Source organism: Arabidopsis thaliana, chromosome 2 (genome assembly GCF_000001735.4).
Source record: "Arabidopsis thaliana chromosome 2, partial sequence".
Taxonomy (NCBI): Eukaryota; Viridiplantae; Streptophyta; class Magnoliopsida; order Brassicales; family Brassicaceae; genus Arabidopsis; species Arabidopsis thaliana.
The window spans coordinates 11,253,689-11,272,839 of record NC_003071.7 but is presented as its reverse complement, the minus strand read 5'-3'; the positions used below and the strand labels follow the sequence as shown (position 1 = coordinate 11,272,839).

At 35.7% G+C, this 19,151-nt stretch overlaps 5 protein-coding genes and 1 pseudogene across 9 annotated transcripts; 3 read left to right on the top strand and 3 right to left on the bottom strand.

The window, feature by feature from the left end:
- Nucleotides 1-1,765: 1,765 nt before the first annotated feature.
- AT2G26500 (cytochrome b6f complex subunit (petM)) lies at nucleotides 1,766-2,758 on the bottom strand. Of its 3 annotated transcripts, NM_001084495.2 has the most exons (3): nucleotides 2,573-2,704; nucleotides 2,245-2,476; nucleotides 1,966-2,148 (listed from the first exon to the last, which is right to left on the bottom strand). In NM_001084495.2, the coding sequence occupies exons 2-3, from the start codon at nucleotides 2,468-2,470 to the stop codon at nucleotides 2,093-2,095; spliced, it is 282 nt and encodes a 93-aa protein (NP_001077964.1). In that variant the 5' UTR covers nucleotides 2,471-2,476; nucleotides 2,573-2,704; the 3' UTR covers nucleotides 1,966-2,092. The 3 variants fall into 3 exon arrangements, with proteins under 3 accessions (NP_565623.1, NP_001077964.1, NP_850079.1); NM_128207.6 differs by having other exon boundaries at nucleotides 1,766-2,476; nucleotides 2,573-2,758; NM_179748.3 differs by having other exon boundaries at nucleotides 1,966-2,472; nucleotides 2,573-2,622.
- A 331-nt stretch (nucleotides 2,759-3,089) lies between these two features.
- On the bottom strand, nucleotides 3,090-4,983 carry AT2G26490 (Transducin/WD40 repeat-like superfamily protein). Its single transcript, NM_128206.3, has one exon. It carries the CDS (start codon nucleotides 4,803-4,805, stop codon nucleotides 3,408-3,410), a length of 1,398 nt encoding a protein of 465 aa, NP_180217.1. The 5' UTR covers nucleotides 4,806-4,983; the 3' UTR covers nucleotides 3,090-3,407.
- Nucleotides 4,984-6,984: 2,001 nt separating this feature from the next.
- Nucleotides 6,985-8,951, bottom strand: UGT76D1 (UDP-glucosyl transferase 76D1). The gene is made up of 2 exons (NM_128205.3): nucleotides 8,418-8,951; nucleotides 6,985-8,166 (listed from the first exon to the last, which is right to left on the bottom strand). Exons 1-2 carry the CDS (start codon nucleotides 8,875-8,877, stop codon nucleotides 7,268-7,270), a joined length of 1,359 nt encoding a protein of 452 aa, NP_180216.1. The 5' UTR covers nucleotides 8,878-8,951; the 3' UTR covers nucleotides 6,985-7,267.
- A 1,302-nt stretch (nucleotides 8,952-10,253) lies between these two features.
- AT2G26470 (embryonic stem cell-specific 5-hydroxymethylcytosine-binding protein) lies at nucleotides 10,254-13,698 on the top strand. Of its 2 annotated transcripts, NM_001336071.1 has the most exons (9): nucleotides 10,340-10,572; nucleotides 10,663-10,822; nucleotides 10,945-11,030; nucleotides 11,418-11,530; nucleotides 11,821-11,886; nucleotides 12,350-12,459; nucleotides 12,540-12,605; nucleotides 12,757-13,123; nucleotides 13,226-13,687. In NM_001336071.1, the coding sequence occupies exons 1-9, from the start codon at nucleotides 10,478-10,480 to the stop codon at nucleotides 13,522-13,524; spliced, it is 1,362 nt and encodes a 453-aa protein (NP_001325340.1). In that variant the 5' UTR covers nucleotides 10,340-10,477; the 3' UTR covers nucleotides 13,525-13,687. The 2 variants fall into 2 exon arrangements, with proteins under 2 accessions (NP_180215.2, NP_001325340.1); NM_128204.5 differs by having other exon boundaries at nucleotides 10,254-10,572; nucleotides 12,757-13,698.
- Nucleotides 13,699-13,769: 71 nt separating this feature from the next.
- SMU2 (RED family protein) lies at nucleotides 13,770-17,908 on the top strand. Its single transcript, NM_128203.2, has 11 exons — nucleotides 13,770-13,973; nucleotides 14,065-14,205; nucleotides 14,301-14,350; nucleotides 14,428-14,542; nucleotides 14,618-14,666; nucleotides 14,768-14,857; nucleotides 15,407-15,475; nucleotides 15,883-16,006; nucleotides 16,488-16,894; nucleotides 17,038-17,421; nucleotides 17,510-17,908. Exons 1-11 carry the CDS (start codon nucleotides 13,927-13,929, stop codon nucleotides 17,789-17,791), a joined length of 1,758 nt encoding a protein of 585 aa, NP_180214.1. The 5' UTR covers nucleotides 13,770-13,926; the 3' UTR covers nucleotides 17,792-17,908.
- A 1-nt stretch (nucleotide 17,909) lies between these two features.
- On the top strand, nucleotides 17,910-19,140 carry AT2G26455 (annotated as a pseudogene). Its single transcript has one exon.
- The last annotated feature ends 11 nt before the right edge of the window (nucleotides 19,141-19,151 follow it).

Here is a 19,151-nt window from a genome sequence, read left to right as displayed (position 1 = left end):
AGTAACAATAAAGAATAACAATTAACCTTGTAGAATGTAAAATTTATAACATCACTTAAAAACGAAAATTTGGCTACAAATTCTTCTAATATAAAAGGATGAGTATTTTGGGACAATGGAAAAAAAGAACGAAATGCATTGACGTCTTAGAAAAAAACAAATGCATTGACTTATTAGGCTTACCGTTGGTGGACTGTTTTGCCTTAGTCTCGAGCGAAGATAATTAATTAGACAAATCTAAGCAAATTTCTCTGTCAAATATATCTTTCTTGGTCATATAGCATCTAATGATGTGCATACATTTCAAAGTTGGAATATCGTGTTAGTGGATCTTAGATCAAGTATTATCAGGGTTGCCTCTAAGCCTAGCCACTAGCTAGATGAAACATGGTTTTAGACCACAATTTTGTAAGGCTCAATTATGTTGGACCAAATTTTATTTTAAAGTTAAGTGGGCTTTATAAAATTAAATTGTGCGAATGAGAAGTGGGTCACAATGATTTGGCTTTACTATCATTGGACCTCCAAAAGTGTGTTGGGTCGAGTTGAATACTTCCATGAGAATCAGTCTTTTTTGTTTCACGTCTCTTTGAGACTCGGTTTCACTGTGAGATAGTTGCCTCATCCTATCATCCACCTCTCCTGGATTTGCGATGGTTGTGGTTGATTGATCTTAAGAATCAAACCAATCTCAAACCTCTATATATGCATGTTTGATGTCTTCTTCTTAACATATTGAGAATTTCACCGTTCATATAGAAACACATATATCCAACAATCTCTCTTTGTTAAGAAAGTAAGTATTTGAGAGGATCGTAGAAACTTGGTTCGTTAGAGCTGTTTTCGAGTGGTGCGACATCAGTTTATAGAGGTTGTATCATGGGATCCTTGAATCACACAAAAACCGTCACACTACGAGTGATTCAAAGGGTTAAAGAAAGAGTTCATCAGCTCGACTCCTCTCTTGTCTTTCCTTAAACGTTTATGATATCGATTTCAATTGTCTTTACGTAGTGTTTGCTAATTTTAGCTCCTACAAATTAAACATCATTATACAAATAAGTCCATATTTTTGCAAGATTCTAAAATTTATTCTCATAGGAAAAATAGTTTAAGTAAAGGCCCTAAAATTTTCTCTTGCTTCTGCCCTCTAAATTAAAGGAACGGAATGAGTATTATTTACAACTTTAATTAGACGGGATTGGTGAGACTTGATAATGTGATCTCTCTGACCGTAAGTGAGAAGAGTTACCAAAAAAGAGGCATGGGTACTATTTTACTAGAATCAATGGAAAAGCGCAATGATGCTTCTCGATAGCATTGAATGAGAGTGTTGATGCACATTTAATGTTATCTCCACTGCTTGAATCATTTCATATCAACCAAAGAAGGATGCGTTCTAGAGTGATGCATATATGCGAGTCCTCATAGTCTGTCTTGATTACAAGCTAGCCGCTTACGGTTGTGGCCAGTCAGAGTTTATCACTTTACTCGCCCGTTAGTCTGAAAAAGTTGCTAAGTTTTCTAGTAGTACTTTATGAGGGATTTTGTTAATGACATCATCCAGTTTGTGTTTTTTCGAGTCAACTTTTTTGGACTCAATCAAGATGCTTTTGATCCTGGATGCTCCCTCATATTACTCAACTAACGATTAGTATTCTAACTGTAATAATGTTCGTGCTAAGAGTTTCATTAAAAATGCAACAGCAATGATTTTTAATTATCTCATGTAAACACTTTACCGGAATGGCTACCTCACAAACCAAGATTATTCTCACCTAATAAAATCAATGTAAACACCTATGATGTCCAAAGGAAAAGGAGTAGATTATAAAAAGCAATCTCGTTCATTTTCTCAACACTAAAGCAAGTTTCACAAAAAAATTATATGAAGAGATATATGAAGCAATGGAGGGCATGGATAAAACAGTAGATGCAGAGTTACTGATTAGTGAGGATTCCCAATTTTTTCATCTACCAAGAAAAGAGCTTCTTCATAAACAAATGTAACATGTATCCATCAAGTTTTACCAAAGCTTGACAACAACAATAACCAAAAATATATAATTATAAGAGCAGCAATTTACTCTATTTACTCTGCTTCAGCTTCTTCAACAGAAGTTTCGATTCGAAGAAGAACGAATCCAACTGCAACACCAACAAGAGTAAGAGCGTTCATGATTGCTGCAATCTTGAAAATCTCTCCGACAGCGTTACACGTGGTGGATAAGGCTCCTCCATTACCTCTTCTTCCTTTGAGAGACATCACAACGTTAGCAAAACACTGTTCTGTGCAGAGTGGTGATCCCATTGAGACAACCTTGTTGTTCTGTGCCTTGAGACCACCATATGAGTTAAGTCCAGTTATGTAAGAAACTTTCATCTCAGATTTCTTCTGGGTTTGTCCGGATTTGGACACAATGCCTGATCTTGTCCATGAAATCACTGCTGGTGCTGCTGCTGTCGCCATTCCTTGCTGAAAAAGAAAACAAGATTCACAGATTCAAGAAATGGTTATGATCGGAAGAGAAGTTGGAAGAGAGATTATTGATTGGTTGATTAATATTATTACCTGTGGATGAGTTTGAAGGATGCAAGAGAAGTGAAGCGACTCAAAGAAAGGAGAAGCAAAAGAAGAGAAGATTGTTTTTAAGGAAGGAGGAGATTTTGGATAAGGAGGGTGTGGCTGCCACAGCCAATTACGGCCAGAGATGGATTTACTTCTTTTTATCAAATATCTCTGAACACACGTTTCTCATCGCTTTACTCAATTTCTATTCTTTTTTCTTTTTCTAAATAAATTATGAGAGAAAATTTATTAATAATTATCTATGTTAACATATATATATAATTTGTTATAAGTTATATATATAGACATATGAATATGAATCATTTTAATTTTAATTTAATGTGCATTCGACAAGTAAATATTAAAAAAAAAATTAAAATTTGTGTTTATTGATGCCGCTTAATTTTATAATTATACTTTAAAATATACTGTAATATAATAAAAGACACGTAAACAAAATTTTTATTTAAATATTCTACTAATTTTTATTTTTTTGAAAGAATATAACTTGAGTGATTATTTGTTTTTGAATTAACCACAGTAAAAATTTGAAGAAAACGCTTATGAAATGCATGAACTCCTATCTAAGTTTACAACAAAATTAATTATTATGAAGTTTGATAGAGTTACAGGTTTTCATCACAAAATATAAAAAAATTACAACAAACCTTTATGATAAAAAAGAAAAAGAAAAAATTAGTTCAAACTCACCTCCATATTGTACAACACTGCATCATAACTAGATTTTTCTTTCTTTTTCTTTCCATTCAAATTTAACAACAAACAAATGAATAATTCAGACACAGTTGGTATTTGATGGTCAAATCACAAACCATGATTAGTGTCTTCGATGGCTGCTAGCTCCACCAGCTGATGAAGAGAAACTGCCATCAGACATGAATGGTTCAGAATGTGATATAACATGTTGCTGTTGTTGCTGTTGCATCATACTCATCTGGTTCATGTCAATGAAAGATTCTGAAACTCCCCATACTTTTACTGACTTATCCAAGCTTCCACTATATACAATCCATTTTTTGTCCCGACGTTCGGAGGCTTCACGGTCTGCTTCTACTGCCAAACATTTCACAGGACCTGTGTGACCTGTTAGTACAGAGAGGCATGTATGAATATTTCCATCTCTCTTCCACACACATATTGTCTTATCAGCAGATCCGCTAAAAACAAGACTCCCTGCCACTTCTAGGCAAAGAACAGCAAGCTTGTGGCCCTTGAGAATACCACCGTAGTTCAACTGTTTCTCCCTCTCCCAAAAATTGACCAAACCATCACTCGAACCAAAGTACACTGCCGCACCATTCTTGCTTACAGCCAAAGCTGTGACTGCGCTTTCTTGCTTTGTTAATGTTTGCATTAGTGTATGCTTTGTGTATTTTCCTTGTTGGTCTCTCTTCCATGCCTTGACTGTCCCATCGGCTGATCCAGAGAAAACAATCGCTTCCGTTGTTGATACCACCGAGTTTACAGCATCATCATGAGCTGGGATTGATTCTAGACATTTTGAATCAGCAATCCTCCACACCTTAATGGTCCGGTCCCATGAAGCAGAATACAACAACCCTTGCTCATCATTTAGGCTTAAACATGAAACAGCATCGGCGTGTTTGATCCAGAGAGCAGTGCGGTGTTTCTTCACCTCAACATAGTTTCTTGGTTTGAGAGATGCCTTGAATATATCTTTCAAAGTTGGTAATGTTCCAGAACGTTTGTGCAAGCTCTGGTTCTTAGGGGAGACTTTCCAAACTCGAATCTTTCCGTCTTGGTGACCTGTGAAAATCTTCTCCCCTGAAATCACAATGGCCTTAACCAATCCACTGTTACATTTGAATGCACTGAACTCCTTTAGATTCTTCCACACACGTATGTTTTTGCTATCAGAGCCAGTATAAAGAAGATCTTTTGTGGCCGCTAATGAATAGATGTGACCTTCTTCACGGACAAGCGAGCCAATAAGGCCATTTTGGGGTAGGTTTTCTTCTACAGTAGACCATTGTGTTTGAGTAAATGGAGTTGCTTGGTTCCAAGGAGACATCATCATTGGAGAACCTTCGCAACTCATTCTATCATACATCCCCGTGCCAACCGCAGATGCACTGCTATTGCGTATACCGTACTCTTCCTCTGTTTGTTGGGTCATCGTGGAGGAAAGATTCGGATCAGAATGCATCATGTTGGCATATTTTGCCCTAGGAATGCTATCAGCTTCCGTAAACATTTTGAAATAATACTACCACCTTCTTGTTCTCCTCAAAAAATTAACAACTATAAATTGAGTAATTTGTGAGGAGAGAAAAAAACAAAAGAAAAGGTAGATTTAAAATTAGATTTGAGATTGAAAGGGGTTTGGTTTTAGCTTAAGAACAATGGGGTGATGCAAATATAGTTGTGGCAGGAAGCAAATAGATGAATGATTGGTTAAACCTTTTTTTGATTATTGATGTGAAAATTCATTGGTTCACCACCGTGTCCGTCAACTTAATCTATATTTGGCATTCTTTTGTTACTTCACATCTAACATCTTACAAAATTAATATTCTAACTCCTAGCAATCTTTTACTATTTATTTCTTCCCTAAAAATAGAAACAGGGTCGATTTCCTCTTAAAATAAGTGTCAACAGAAATAGAACAATTAATAATTAGTAGTCTTAAGTCGTATCCCATGTCAAAAAAACTAATGAGGTTTACAAACCTTATTTCTAGAACTCAATTAGCTACTACTAATTTTATCATTTTTGGGTTTTCAACGTCTACCGATCATTATAAAACAATGAATGGGTATAAATCATATATATTTTTTTCTTTCTCTTTTTATATATTTGGATCGATAATGCTCAATCTATACACAATCTCTATTATAAGAACATTTGAAAACCCAAAGAAGAACTATAAAATAGGTTTGTTTTGTAGGCATGTAAGAGCATCCACATTGATCATTATGTGTGGGTGTCTTTAAATAAAAAACTAATAAAAAATATGATAAAAAAAGGGAAAAATGTCAAAAAATGCGCGAACTTTCAAATTTGGGACGAAAAAAACATGAACTTTCGAATTGTCATTTAAATCACAAAGTTTCGTTTGACTTTTTAAAAAAATTGTCAAGTTTCGTTGACTTGGTCATTTTGGGCACGTCGTTAAATTTCCGTTAACGGGGTTAACCTTCTGTTAGAAATTTCTGTTAAATCGAAACGACGTCGTTTTGGACGTTTTGGAGCTTCCAAAACGACGTCGTTTCGTTAGAAAATAATGATGCTAAATCCGCATTCACATGGAATCGAACATCTGACCTATTGGACTCCTAAAGGACAATCTACCGCTGAGCTACGAGAACAGTTTGATAAAAAAAAAACATAGCATATATATACTAACAAATAAAACTATACAATTAATTTAAAATATATACAATAAATTATATATTACAAAACTACAAAAAAACAAATATATACAAAGTTTTTAAATATACCTACCATACATATATATTTTGAAATTTGAAATATTAAATTTCTATATAGATGTTTTTTATATTTGAGAAATTATTTTTAGTTTTCAATTTTTAAGTATTCCAAATTTAGAAAATACAATAGAAAAGACTTATGCAAATTATTTTCAATTTTCAGTTTTTCAGTTTTTATCTATTCCAAAAATACAATTGCAAAGACTTATGTGAATTCTAGAGAGATCTATAATTTTTCAAATATAGAAGATGTCTTTATATATATAATTAAATATTTGAAATTTAAAATATATTATGGTAAGTTTATTTAATATATATTTTTTAATTTTGTTATTTTTAATTAATTGCATATATTTTTAATTAATAGTATATTATATTGGTTAGTATATGTATGCAATGTTTGTTATTATTGTAAATTATTGTCGTAGCTCAGCGGTATATTGCCCTATATGAATCCAATAGGTCATATGTTCGAGCCATTGCGGACGCGGATTTTGCATCATTATTTTCTAATGAAACGACGTCGTTTTGGAGATCTAAAAACGACGTCGTTTCGATTTAACAGAAATTTGTAACAGAAAGTTAATGCTGTTAACGGAAATTTAACGACGTGCCCAAAATGGTCAAGTCAACGAAACTTGACAATTTTTTTAAAAAGTCAAATGAAATTTTATGATTTAAATGACATTTCGAAAGTTCATGCTTTTATCGTCCCAAATTTTAAAGTTCGCGCTTTTTTTGACATTTTTCCCTATTAAAAAATGGGAAGTGTCTTTTAGCATTACATTTGTGTCTTTAGGAAGACATTTTAGACACTGGAAAGATAATGTCTTAAATTTTATTTACTAATATATAGTAAAGATACCGATCAAGAATTGTTTAGTGAGTATGCTCTTACATGTTTATTTTATAAAAACTATAAATTATTTACAAATATTCCTTAATAGCTACAAATAAAATTGCAAAGAAGATTGGATCCTACGTACGCAAATACACACTTGGCACATGTCAAAAACTGGCTTGTTATTAACACCAATGAAAATATCATTGTATCCTAAAATTAGCTTCAACCATTAAGAACTTAAGAACAATACAAAATTGCTGTATTTTTTTGGATGAATGTAAAATTTATTCATCAAAAACCGCTATTACTTCAAACACATATTTTTATTTAAAAATTAAAACACCACACACGTAATTTCGTTCTCACCAAATTTACCACTTATCATTGTTCGTCAATTTGCATCATTATTGCATGGACCAAATTGTTTAAAGAATTGTGAGAAGAGCCTTCGGTTGTGACAGAGGCTTCAACCTCTTCCTTCAATATGGTGGCTCTCATTCTCATCTCCTGACCTTCTTGATCCACAATGAGCCTCCTCACGGCCATCTCAACAGCTCCTCTTTCCAATTCACCTTCGATCTCATACGCGGTTTGCCAAACATGTGACATAAGTCGAGTATTCACCCTCTGATCACCAGAATACGGCCTACAAATCATTGGTACACCACTGCTTATGCTCTCCAAGCACGAGTTCCATCCACCATGGTTCCAAAACCCTCCCACTGCTCTATGCCTTAATACCTCTTTTTGTGGGGCCCATTTCACAACAAAACCTCTTCCATCGGTCACCGTTTGGTTGAACTGTTCCGGTAAGAAGTCTAAAGATTCTTGTCCGTTTATAGAGCCTGGTCGGATCACCCACAAGAAGGGTTGATTACTCTGGACAAATCCCATGGCCATCTCCACAGCCTCTATATCTTGTGTCATCGCCAAGCTCCCCATGCTTATGTAGATCACTGAGCTTGTTTCTTGCTTCTCAAGCCATTCAAGACAGTTTCTTTCTTCTTCAAATAAACTTGGACATGACATTGCGGAATTGGTCATATGGAGTGGACCAACCGGGTATACCGGAACTCCCCATTTCTCTTGTGCAGTTGTTATGAATGAGTTCTCTAAGCAATCCGAAGAGTTGTGTATTATGCCAGAAGATGAGGCTCTATTGCTTACATTCTCGTAAAGTATCATTAATCTCTCCATAGATCCATAAGCTGTAAAAGGCAGATCTTTGAAACGAAAGGGATGAAACTCTGGCACCGTTTCTTCTAGTTGAGATCTTGCGTCTGTCATAGAAATAGACCCAAATCACCAAAATACAGTAAAACGTTTTAAATGTTGAAAAAAACAGAGTCTACTGCCAATGCTACAAAATTGATCCTTACAAGAATAATATTTCTTTAACTTGTATATTTAACCAAAACCTTATTCTAAATTAATAAACTAACATAGTAGTTTATAAAAGTTAAACAATAAATTAAATACATCAAAATTTGCTAGTTGAAAAAAACCCAAGTAAAAAAAGTAAGCATGGTACCTTGTGGAGGAAGTAACCCATTTGATTGGTTCTCCATAAGCACACACCGGCTGATCGAGGTAGCGGCGGAAGAAGGGCTAAAGACCATCTTTGGCAGATTCATATCTTCCGCAACACGTCGAGGGAAGTAAACAAATTCATCATAAATGATAAAGTCAACAACATCATCATGGTTGGTTAGAAACTCTTTCAATAGGGGTTCACAGACAGAGTTAAGCTCCAGGACAAATTCAAGGAGACCCAGAGACTTCACGTCAGATTCTGACAAGCCGTCCTTGATGGTGAAGAATTTTATACCAGGGAAATTATGGGAGATATCTTTGAAATTGAATTCGTTTCTAACGATTGTGATTGAAAAGCCTTGGGAAGAAAGGTAGGACGCTAGATTCATCATCGAAGGTAAATGGCCTTGGAACGGTGCTGGGACCATCAACACTCTTCTCTGGCGAATCTCTGCCATGGTACTTCTTTATTTTGTCTCTACCTTATTCTCGAGTTTGATTGTTTACTTATATAGACAAATATGATTATTTCTTTAATGAAGACAAAATCCTGAAGTTTGATTGTCTTTTTTGAGAAGACAAAAATGATTTGCTTGTTGATTTGGTAGATCGAGTAACTTCGTGGAAACAAGACATTACAATTATATATTATTGTTTTTTGAATCTATAAAGTTGACTATATACTCCATCCACAGAACAGAATATTCTAAATAAATAAATGTGATCTAATAAATTTGAAAACGAGGTTTCTTTTGTTAACCAGCCACTATATGGATTTATGTTGACGCAACAACATAGCTACAAATCACTAGCAACAACATAGCTACAAATCACTAGCAACAACATACTACAAATCACTAGCAACAACATAGCTAGTACGTTTATGTGATATATATTTAAACACACATTGAAATTTTAATTTTTCTTTGAGATGATTTACACAAGGTCATTTGTGAGTATATGACTTAATTGAAGTTTATAAAAAAATGTTGAAAAAGAAAATGTTAACATAATTATATAGTTTAATCTGATCGTGTGGTTTACGTTTTCTTTGATAAAAAGATGAGTAAGATATTCAGGTTCTTTAGACAAAAAAAAGATATTCAGGTTCACGATGAAATCATCTATTTTGGATCCGAAGATATTGTCATCTAATTTGATTTTAAAATTATTTGTATCATTTTATTTGTCACATAACGAATAACTACATAATTACGAGCAAAAAGAACTGAATTTGATAAAGATTTCCGCCAAACAATTATAAAATATTAAACAGCTGATTTAGCAGATTATTTACGTTTTTTCTAGTTATAATTTTAACATTTTAGTTGTATATAGTGACTCTAAAAAAATGTGAAAATTTTATGTATATTATGAAGAGTAAAATAAATTGTTATCAAGGGATACACAATTCATCACCTAAAAATCTCATTACTTGACTTATGTTTCTTTGATTCTTTTTATAAATCAAAGATCCAACGAAACAAACCGAAGAAAAACATCAACACTAAAACCGCGGAAATTATTAAAAACACACACATAAACATGAACATTGAAACAAACAAACCATGACATAAATTAGACATATCTTAAATCAAAATGGATTCTATCGAAAAATTCATTTTAACTAGTCTACCTAAGCGGAGCTCCTACCACCGTCTCGGTTTTGGAAGAAGACACCATCGAAGATCCTTTCTCCTCTAGATCACATGCAAGAGACGATCGTTTTGTGTCTTAGGGGGTTTGTTCAATTTTGCCTTCGCAGTGGTTTTGTTCGTCGGAGCTTAAAAAAAAAAAAAAAACTAGTCTTCTTAACTTAAACTAAAACACTCGAAAAAAAAAAAAAACTAAACTGTTTCCACTGGAATATTTATTTTAATTACTTTTCTAGTCAAGGCAAGGACTATGGTTCGGTTGACCATTTATTTATACAGAACCGGAGTGAAAGAGAACTGTTGTCTTCCCTCTGGCGAGTACTACCGTACAAACCAAATCCTTCGTATTTCACTTTGAGCGGTCTTATTAGGGTTTTACTTGTCCAGACCAAAAGCAGTAAAGATGTGCGGTAGGACTCGATGTACTTTAAGACCCGACGATGTCCCCAGAGCTTCTCACCGCCACACCGTTCCTACCCGATTTCTTCACCTCGACCGGTTTATTTCTCTTTTCTCTTTAATCAATTTCAAGTTCCAATTTTTAACCTTTGCAAAGTCTAAAACTGTTCCTTTCTGTTGTCAAATCAGTTATCGTCCATCTTACAATGTTGCCCCTGGATCCTATATACCTGTTCTACGGAGAGACAATGAAGAAGTTGTTGGTGATGGTGTTGTTGTTCATTGTATGAAGTGGGGATTAGTGCCAAGTTTCACTAAGAAAACTGATAAGCCTGATTTCTTCAAAATGGTATAAGTTTACTATTTCTGATTTGGGACTTATTACAAGTTTATTGAATCTGTTTTTGTTGACGTGAGGCTATTATATAGTGAAGAACTGAATATCCTTTTTGTTTATATATATTTCTGTAGTTTAATGCTCGGTCTGAATCTGTGGCTGAGAAAGCGTCTTTTCGTCGATTGCTTCCCAAGAATAGGTGCCTTGTTGCAGTTGATGGGTATATCTATGATCTCATCTCGTTTTTAAGTGTTCTAATTTATGTTCAATCTGTGTATGAATCCCAGTTTAGTGGCAGAGATGTTTTAAATTCTGATCAGCAATGTTACTCTTTCCACTCAATTCATGGTTACTCTTTTGGCTCTATCTAAACAATCTCAAGGATCAGATTGTTTGTAAATGTTTGCTTCCATTTTATCTTCCATCTGCATTACAATACGTATTGTTTATCAATGTATAGTGTTGGATCAAAAAACTCATACAAACTTTCAGCTAGATATTTTAATTTTTCATGTTACACAGATGTGAAATTTTTCTTTATACATATAAATATACATGCTTGTGTTGTGTCTACGCGAAAAAACTTACAGTGTGATTCGTTTTGAAGGTTCTATGAGTGGAAGAAGGAAGGTTCAAAAAAGCAACCCTACTACATCCATTTTGAGGATGGGAGACCTCTCGTATTTGCTGCTCTTTTTGATACTTGGCAGAACTCAGGAGGTGAACCGTTTATCTTCGTTATATTAAGCTCTGAGTGTCTATATTCTTATTGAAGCCGATCCTGAAACATTTCCTAGCCTTCCTTTTAAGAGATGTTTGAATTGCTTACTATCTTTCTTTCTCATCACTTTTAACCTCCATATATTTAGGTAGGAAGTTTTAACGTGTATTAGAAAATTGAAGCAAAACTTGCTGAATGAATTTAAGTCTTTGGTTTTATGTCCTTTTTGGTAGCTACAATATCTCGCCTGTTTTCAATTTAAGTAACAGTTACTTTTTTTTTCTTGCAGGTGAGACACTTTACACCTTTACGATTTTGACAACCGCTTCCTCTTCAGCCCTCCAATGGCTCCATGGTTAGTAATATATACACTGGCTACATCGTGTGACATTTTTTCTTATTCAGTAATGATTCTCAGTAGCACAATGAAACACATAGCATATGAAGTTGGGAATTGTATATTTGTCTATGGACGCTTGAAGCTTGTGTTCCTCGTTGTTTAAAATGAGGTTTAATCAAACCCGCACATTAATAAAGATACAAACTTATCATAGTAGTATGAGTTGTTTCTGTTTTCGTATTACATCTGATTTGATAAGCTCTTTTAGAAAAGATACATATGTAATTGCATGAGAATCTTTAACTTCTTTAAGTACTGGAATAGAACAAGCAGTGGCTGTTTAAGGTAGTTTAATATTGAGAGTAGCGTTTCTTATACAATGCTTACATTATTAGCGGCTGTTGATGATTGTTTTGTTGATTTGCAGCAGCCCTGAATTTTTGTGTTAACACGTGAGTTTGTTTATTTTTCATGTAAGACAGAATGCCTGTAATTCTTGGTGATAAGGATTCAATCGACACATGGTTAGATGATCCCTCGACAACGAAACTGCAGCCATTACTTTCACCATATGAAAAATCGGATTTGGTATGCAATTGCTTACTTCCTCGCATATAAGAGTGGTCTTTCCTTTTTCATTTACTTGAGATTGAAGTTTGAACTTTCAGGTATGGTATCCAGTAACCTCTGCAATTGGTAAACCAACGTTTGATGGACCAGAGTGTATTCAACAGGTACGGTTAACATCTTTCCCTTTCTTAGTAGTGTACAACTCAAATCTCAAGTTTGATCTCAAGTCGCATTAAACATATTGTCAGGATCACTATGTATTTGTACAGTCTGTATGCTTATTGTCATTTCAAATAAGGATTATGCCACCTGCAGATACCGCTAAAGACTTCACAAAATAGCTTGATCTCGAAGTTTTTCTCAACAAAGCAGCCCAAAACAGATGAAGGAGACAAAGAAACCAAATCAACAGATGCAAATATCATAGTTGATTTGAAAAAGGAACCTACGGCTGAAAAGGACACGTTTTCTGACAGCATTAAGAAAATTGAAGAACTAGACGGGGAGAAAGATATGTCGAATGTAGCCAAAAATCTGGAGTTTCAAGAGATTGTGAAAGCAGAACCATTTGTTGAAGATAACTCAGCAGTTGCGTCACTTCCTGAACCTGTAAAGAATGATGTTCAGGAGGGTACAAAGGAAGAAGGCAAATCCCTAAAGACTGGTCTTACTAAAGAAACAGGTGAGAGCAGTGCCAGTATACCGGCTGAGTCCTACATCCTTGATCTCCAAAGAATCTCAAAAGAAGAACCCGAGACTCAAAGCCATCATTTCTTTACTGCAGATGAGAGATTGAATCAGCTGCATGAGGCTGTCGAAGATATTCCAGGAAATGAAAACCAGAAGACAGTTTTAACTAGCCCGACGACGAAGGAAGGTGGCTTAGTGTTTAGCGAAAAGAGTGGGACAAAGCGAGACTATGAGGTATTCTCAGCTCAAGAAAAGCCACAGAAACACTATGAGAGGTTGCAAAATGTTAAAAGCAGTGGGAAACAAGGAAAGATGCATGGAATGGGGAAATCTAACATCAAGAAATCTAAGGAGACGCAGTCTACATTACATTTCTTTTTCGATGAGAAATAGTTTTGAGTCTACATAACATCTATGAGGACCATGTTGGCCTACTTTTGTTGTAGATAATGTTAGATAAGACCATCGTTTTGGGAATGTTGCTTGTATTGTATGTGTAGTGTTTGATCTTTGATCTAAGGTAATATTATTATGAATGAATTGGGTTTTTAATGTCCTTGGTGGATGGTAAAAATTTGTGAACCAGGTTTCGATAATCAAACCCGGTCGCTAAACGATTTTATCGGTTTAAATTAGATCCGGTTTCTAAATTAAACATCGAATTCTAATTTCCCCTGACCAGAACCACCAACGCTTTGAAATCGAAACAGACACAGATATCATCAGAACGAAGAACTTCAGCCAAAATCTGATTTTTCTCTGTTTCACGACAAGAAATCGAATTAACGAAATCTAATGAAACCTTCAAAATCGCATCACAAGGAGAAAACCGCTCGTCGGAGGTCAGAAATCTTCATTTTCCTCTCTCCCCTTTTCTTCAAAAGCTAGGGTTTTTACACAAAAACATCAAAACTCGTCACTTTTCCTTCACAGAGAGGAGAAACTAGAGGAATCCGATAATCCAAAATACAGAGATCGTGCTAAAGAAAGAAGAGAGAATCAAAATCCTGATTATGATCCATCAGAGCTTAGTTCTTTCCATGCCGTTGCTCCTCCCGGAGCTGTCGATATCCGGTAGCACTTGTCTTTCCTCGATTACTTCATTATCTTTCTAAATTCTAATTGGGTTTCTCTAAATTTCTGTTGCTGTGTACTTTTTTTTGTTGTAGTGCTGCTGATGCACTTAAGATATCTATTGAGAACAGCAAATATCTTGGAGGTTTGTGTTAGGTTTACAAATTTATTCAAAATGTTTTTTTTTTGAGGTGCTTATGTTGTTTTTATGATATGGTTTAGGTGATGTTGAACATACCCATTTAGTTAAGGGTTTGGATTATGCTTTGTTGAATAAAGTACGAAGCGAAATCGTTAAGAAACCTGATGGTGAAGATGGTGATGGTGGGAAGACTAGGTAGATTTGGTTATACTTGGTTTATTGACTCATTTGGCTTCTTTGATTCAAGTGCTAATTTTACTATATTAACAGTGCGCCTAAGGAAGATCAGCGAGTTACTTTCCGTACCATAGCTGCAAAGGTATGCAATTTTGTTCTGAACTTTGCAGATGAGGAGCAAGTTTTGGGATGTAGTTAACGCGCTTGATGTTTTTTGTTTCTCTTGTCTTTGATCTGTTTCAGTCAGTTTACCAGTGGATTGTTAAGCCTCAGACTATCATCAAGTCTAATGAGATGTTTCTTCCCGGTAGAATGACATTTGTCTATGATATGGTATTGCTTGTTAACTCTTTTTCAGGAAGATTCAATCTTATTACATGTTCTTATGTCGTTGTTTGTCTTAGGAAGTAGTCATACATGTGTATTCTGCTTCAACGATTCTTCTTCGAGTATTAGTTAATATTTAGTTAAATCTTCGCTTCTAGTTTAAATACATGTCTCAGGAAAATTTTAAGAAGGTAGCTTAAGCTGTTTTGCATTACCTTGTTAGCGATTTATTCACGATTTAATCTATTTGTTAGAAACCTTATACGCAGAATTGGTTGTAAAGGTTTTTTAGTTCGATTAACGTGTCTGCTCTTCTTGAAGAAGCATATTCTTTTTCTCTTGCAGATAGAGACACCATACGACAAGAAAAGTCAGTTGAATATACTATTGATATTTGGTAGTGTTACGTATGAAGTTTCCTTTGAGATACTTAGTCTCAGCTAAGCTGCTAGGCTAAGCTTATAGTATGGGTTTAGTCTGCCCTTTGAAAGCCTCCCTGTTGATGTATATTAATTTTATTCCCTTTTGTTTTTAATTCTATTTGTTGCTTTTCAGGAAGGTGGCTATACCCATGACATACCGACCACGTTATATAGGAGTAAAGCTGACTGCCCGGTGCCCGAGGTATGTATACTTAGAGTCCTTGTTGTAATAGTCTTCTTGATCCTGGAAAAATCTTTAGACTGTAAGCAGTGATGTGACATGATCGTTTTGATTCTAATGAAAATAAGCCCACTCTGCCTGTCTCTGCAACCTATTTTCTTTTACAGTGTTGATGTATTCAATACAGCTAATATCGATTATATAAGTCATTAGTTTTGGTAGAAGCATAGATTTTCTTTAAGTAATTATAAAAATCTTTTTAAACTAAATTCAACTTTCTTTCTACTAATCTGGAACCAAAATTAACGTTGCTTAATATGTTTGTTTACTGAACATAATAAAAATTTATAATTGAAATCACTGCTGCAATTTTTGCGAGAATTGTTTCATTTAACAGGCACTGTTTCTCTGTCCTATCTCCCCAACAGGAATTTGTCACAGTCAATGTTGATGGTTCTGTGCTAGATCGAATTGCTAAAATCATGTCATATCTTCGCCTTGGGTCGTCGGGGAAAGTTCTCAAGAAGAAAAAGAAAGAAAAAGATGGGAAAGGTATTTTGCATCTACTGGTGCATTTTTTTGTAAAGTTTAAGTATTAGCAGACCTGATTCACTTACACTGGTTAAATAAGTTCTCTGCTTTTCCCGAAATTTGTTAATTATCTGGTCTTACAGTTTGGAGCCAAGAATGTAAAGAGTGTACCTAGTCTTTGACCACAGTACTAGTAGTATCTACTGATGTCTGGTTGTGTTCTCGCTTATCAATTGTGAAGAAATTTAGTTGTATCATAAATATGTTGCTGCCGTCCCTTGATGGTTCTGTAAACTCTGTTGTTAGTAATTTTTATTATGCTAATGTGGTGCCAGTACATGTTGTAGTTCTTGTTTCACATCAGCATACAATTGGATACAAGTTGGCTGGTTTCTGATTCTTTAGCAAGATAATTTGCTAATTTCTATTCTATCATACGTTCATGCATTTTTTATATTATTTTGCCTTATTAATCACATCCACTGCAACTTTTCAAATGCAGGAAAGATGTCAACTATTGCTAATGATTATGATGAAGACGACAATAAATCTAAGATTGAGAATGGATCTTCTGTGAACATAAGTGACAGGGAAGTTTTACCTCCTCCTCCGCCATTACCACCTGGGATAAACCATCTGGATTTGAGTACGAAACAAGAAGAACCCCCTGTTGCCAGGACAGACGATGATGACATATTTGTTGGTGAAGGCGTCGATTACACGGTTCCTGGTAAAGATGTGACACAGAGTCCTATTTCTGAGGACATGGAAGAATCTCCCAGGGATAAGGAGAAAGTATCTTATTTCGATGAGCCTGCTTATGGTCCAGTGCAGGAGAAGGTACCTTATTTCGCTGAGCCTGCTTATGGTCCAGTGCAGCCATCTGCTGGTCAGGAATGGCAAGATATGGTCAGTTCACCCTAGCTAATCCTTGGTTGTATTTATTCTCAAATCTTGATCCTCGTCTGCAAATTTTGCGTCTTGGTATGTAGTTATTAGATGTCATTTATTCCCATATTTAGGTTTTTTCTGGTGGTTGTGTGTTTTTCCAGAGTGCATATGGTGCAATGCAAACTCAAGGACTGGCTCCTGGGTACCCCGGAGAGTGGCAGGAATACCAATATGCAGAGCAAACTGGGTATCAGGAGCAGTACCTTCAACCTGGAATGGAGGGTTACGAGGTCCAACCAGAAACCGATGTTTTACTAGATCCTCAACTCATGTCGCAGGAAGAGAAAGATAGGGGTTTGGGATCGGTTTTCAAGCGTGATGACCAAAGGCTTCAACAGTTGAGGGAGAGTGACGCAAGGGAGAAAGATCCAACTTTTGTATCCGAGAGTTATTCAGAGTGTTATCCAGGTTACCAAGAGTACAACCATGAGATTGTCGGTAGTGATGAAGAACCTGATTTGTCTAAAATGGACATGGGTGGAAAGGTATGCCCTGACTTAATTACATGTTCCTTGTTATTTATTGTGGAAGAGCAAAATTACAGTATCTGGTTGTTGAATGTACATGGAACAGGCAAAGGGTGGTTTACATCGATGGGACTTTGAGACAGAAGAGGAATGGGAAAAATATAATGAGCAGAAGGAAGCGATGCCAAAAGCGGCGTTCCAATTCGGGGTAAAGATGCAAGATGGTCGAAAGACAAGGAAGCAGAACCGTGACCGTGACCAGAAGCTCAATAATGAACTTCACCAGATCAATAAGATACTTACGAGAAAGAAGATGGAGAAGGAGGGTGGGGATGTTGCTTCTTTGGATGCCGCCGAGGCACAAACTCCTAAGAGATCCAAGCATTGATTTGTCTCTTGTCTACTCCAGTCATTCTCTCGTAATCTATTTTGTATCTTCAAGTCTGTTTAGGTTTTTGGTACCTTGAGTTCAAATTCTTAATTTAGAAAAGATTTTACGTCCAAATTTTGAAATGATAGCATTCTTATTTCCTAATTACCCATTAAACACGAAGCAGTTTTGGGAGTTGGGACAGCCTTAGGTTTTAGGTTTAGCATCACCAAAAATGAGACGCTTCAGTAACCAACCCAACAAGACAAGCAAAAAACTAGAAAAATCATAAAACCCTAATCAGAAAAATGGCCACAGATTCCATGAATGCAGCCACCGTCAATGACTCCGACCGTTTCATCTTCTCCACACCTCTCTCCGCTCGTGGTTCAACCAAACGTGACGCCATCTCCGTCGAGGATCTTGGCCAATACACTCTTCTCAAACTCCATTCAAATCCGGTTTCACAAACTACATAGATCTTGGCCAATACAACGACGAAGATGACGATGTAAGAATCCTCTGTTTCACACCAATCTCCATAGAAAAGGGACAGTCCTCTGTTTGACCAATACAACGACGAAGACGCTCTTTCGACTGCGAGATATGTGTTGAACGAAAACCAAGGATTGAATCTTTTCGAATCAATGGCTGTTCTCACACTTATTGCAACGATTGTGTCTCAAAATATATAGCTGCTAAGTTACAAGACAACATTCTCTCAATCAAATGCCCTGTTTCTGGTTGCTCGGGGCAGCTCGAGCCCGATAAATGCGGTCAAATCCTGCCAAGAGAAGTCTTTGATCGGTGGGGAGACGCTCTTTGCGAGGCGGTGATTATGAGTTCAAAGAGATTCTATTGTCCTTATAAGGATTGCTCTGCTTTGCTCTTCTTGGACGAGAGTGAAGAAGAGAAGATGAATGTATCGGAGTGTCCTCATTGCCATAGAATGGTGAGTGTAGAGTGTGGGACTAAGTGGCATCCGGAGATAACATGCGAGGAGTTTCAAAAGCTAGCCGAGAACGAAAGAGAAAGAGGGGATATATTGTTGAAGAATATGGCAGAGAGTAAGAAGTGGAGAAGATGTCCTTCTTGCAAATTCTACATTGAAAAATCTGAGGGTTGCTTATACATGAAGTGCAGGTATCTTCTTCGCCGTCTTTTTCGTTTCCTTTATGTACAAAACTCTTATCTTTTAACATTTTTGTAGGTGTGGATTGGCTTTTTGCTACAATTGTGGAACTCCATCAAAGGACCATACTCATTATTGTTATAGTTGTAGGCATTGACAATACAACTTCTAATGATGTGACAAGTGTGTCAATACAAGGATCTTTTAAGATTACATGCATTTATCAATATGTCTAGGTTCTTTTGG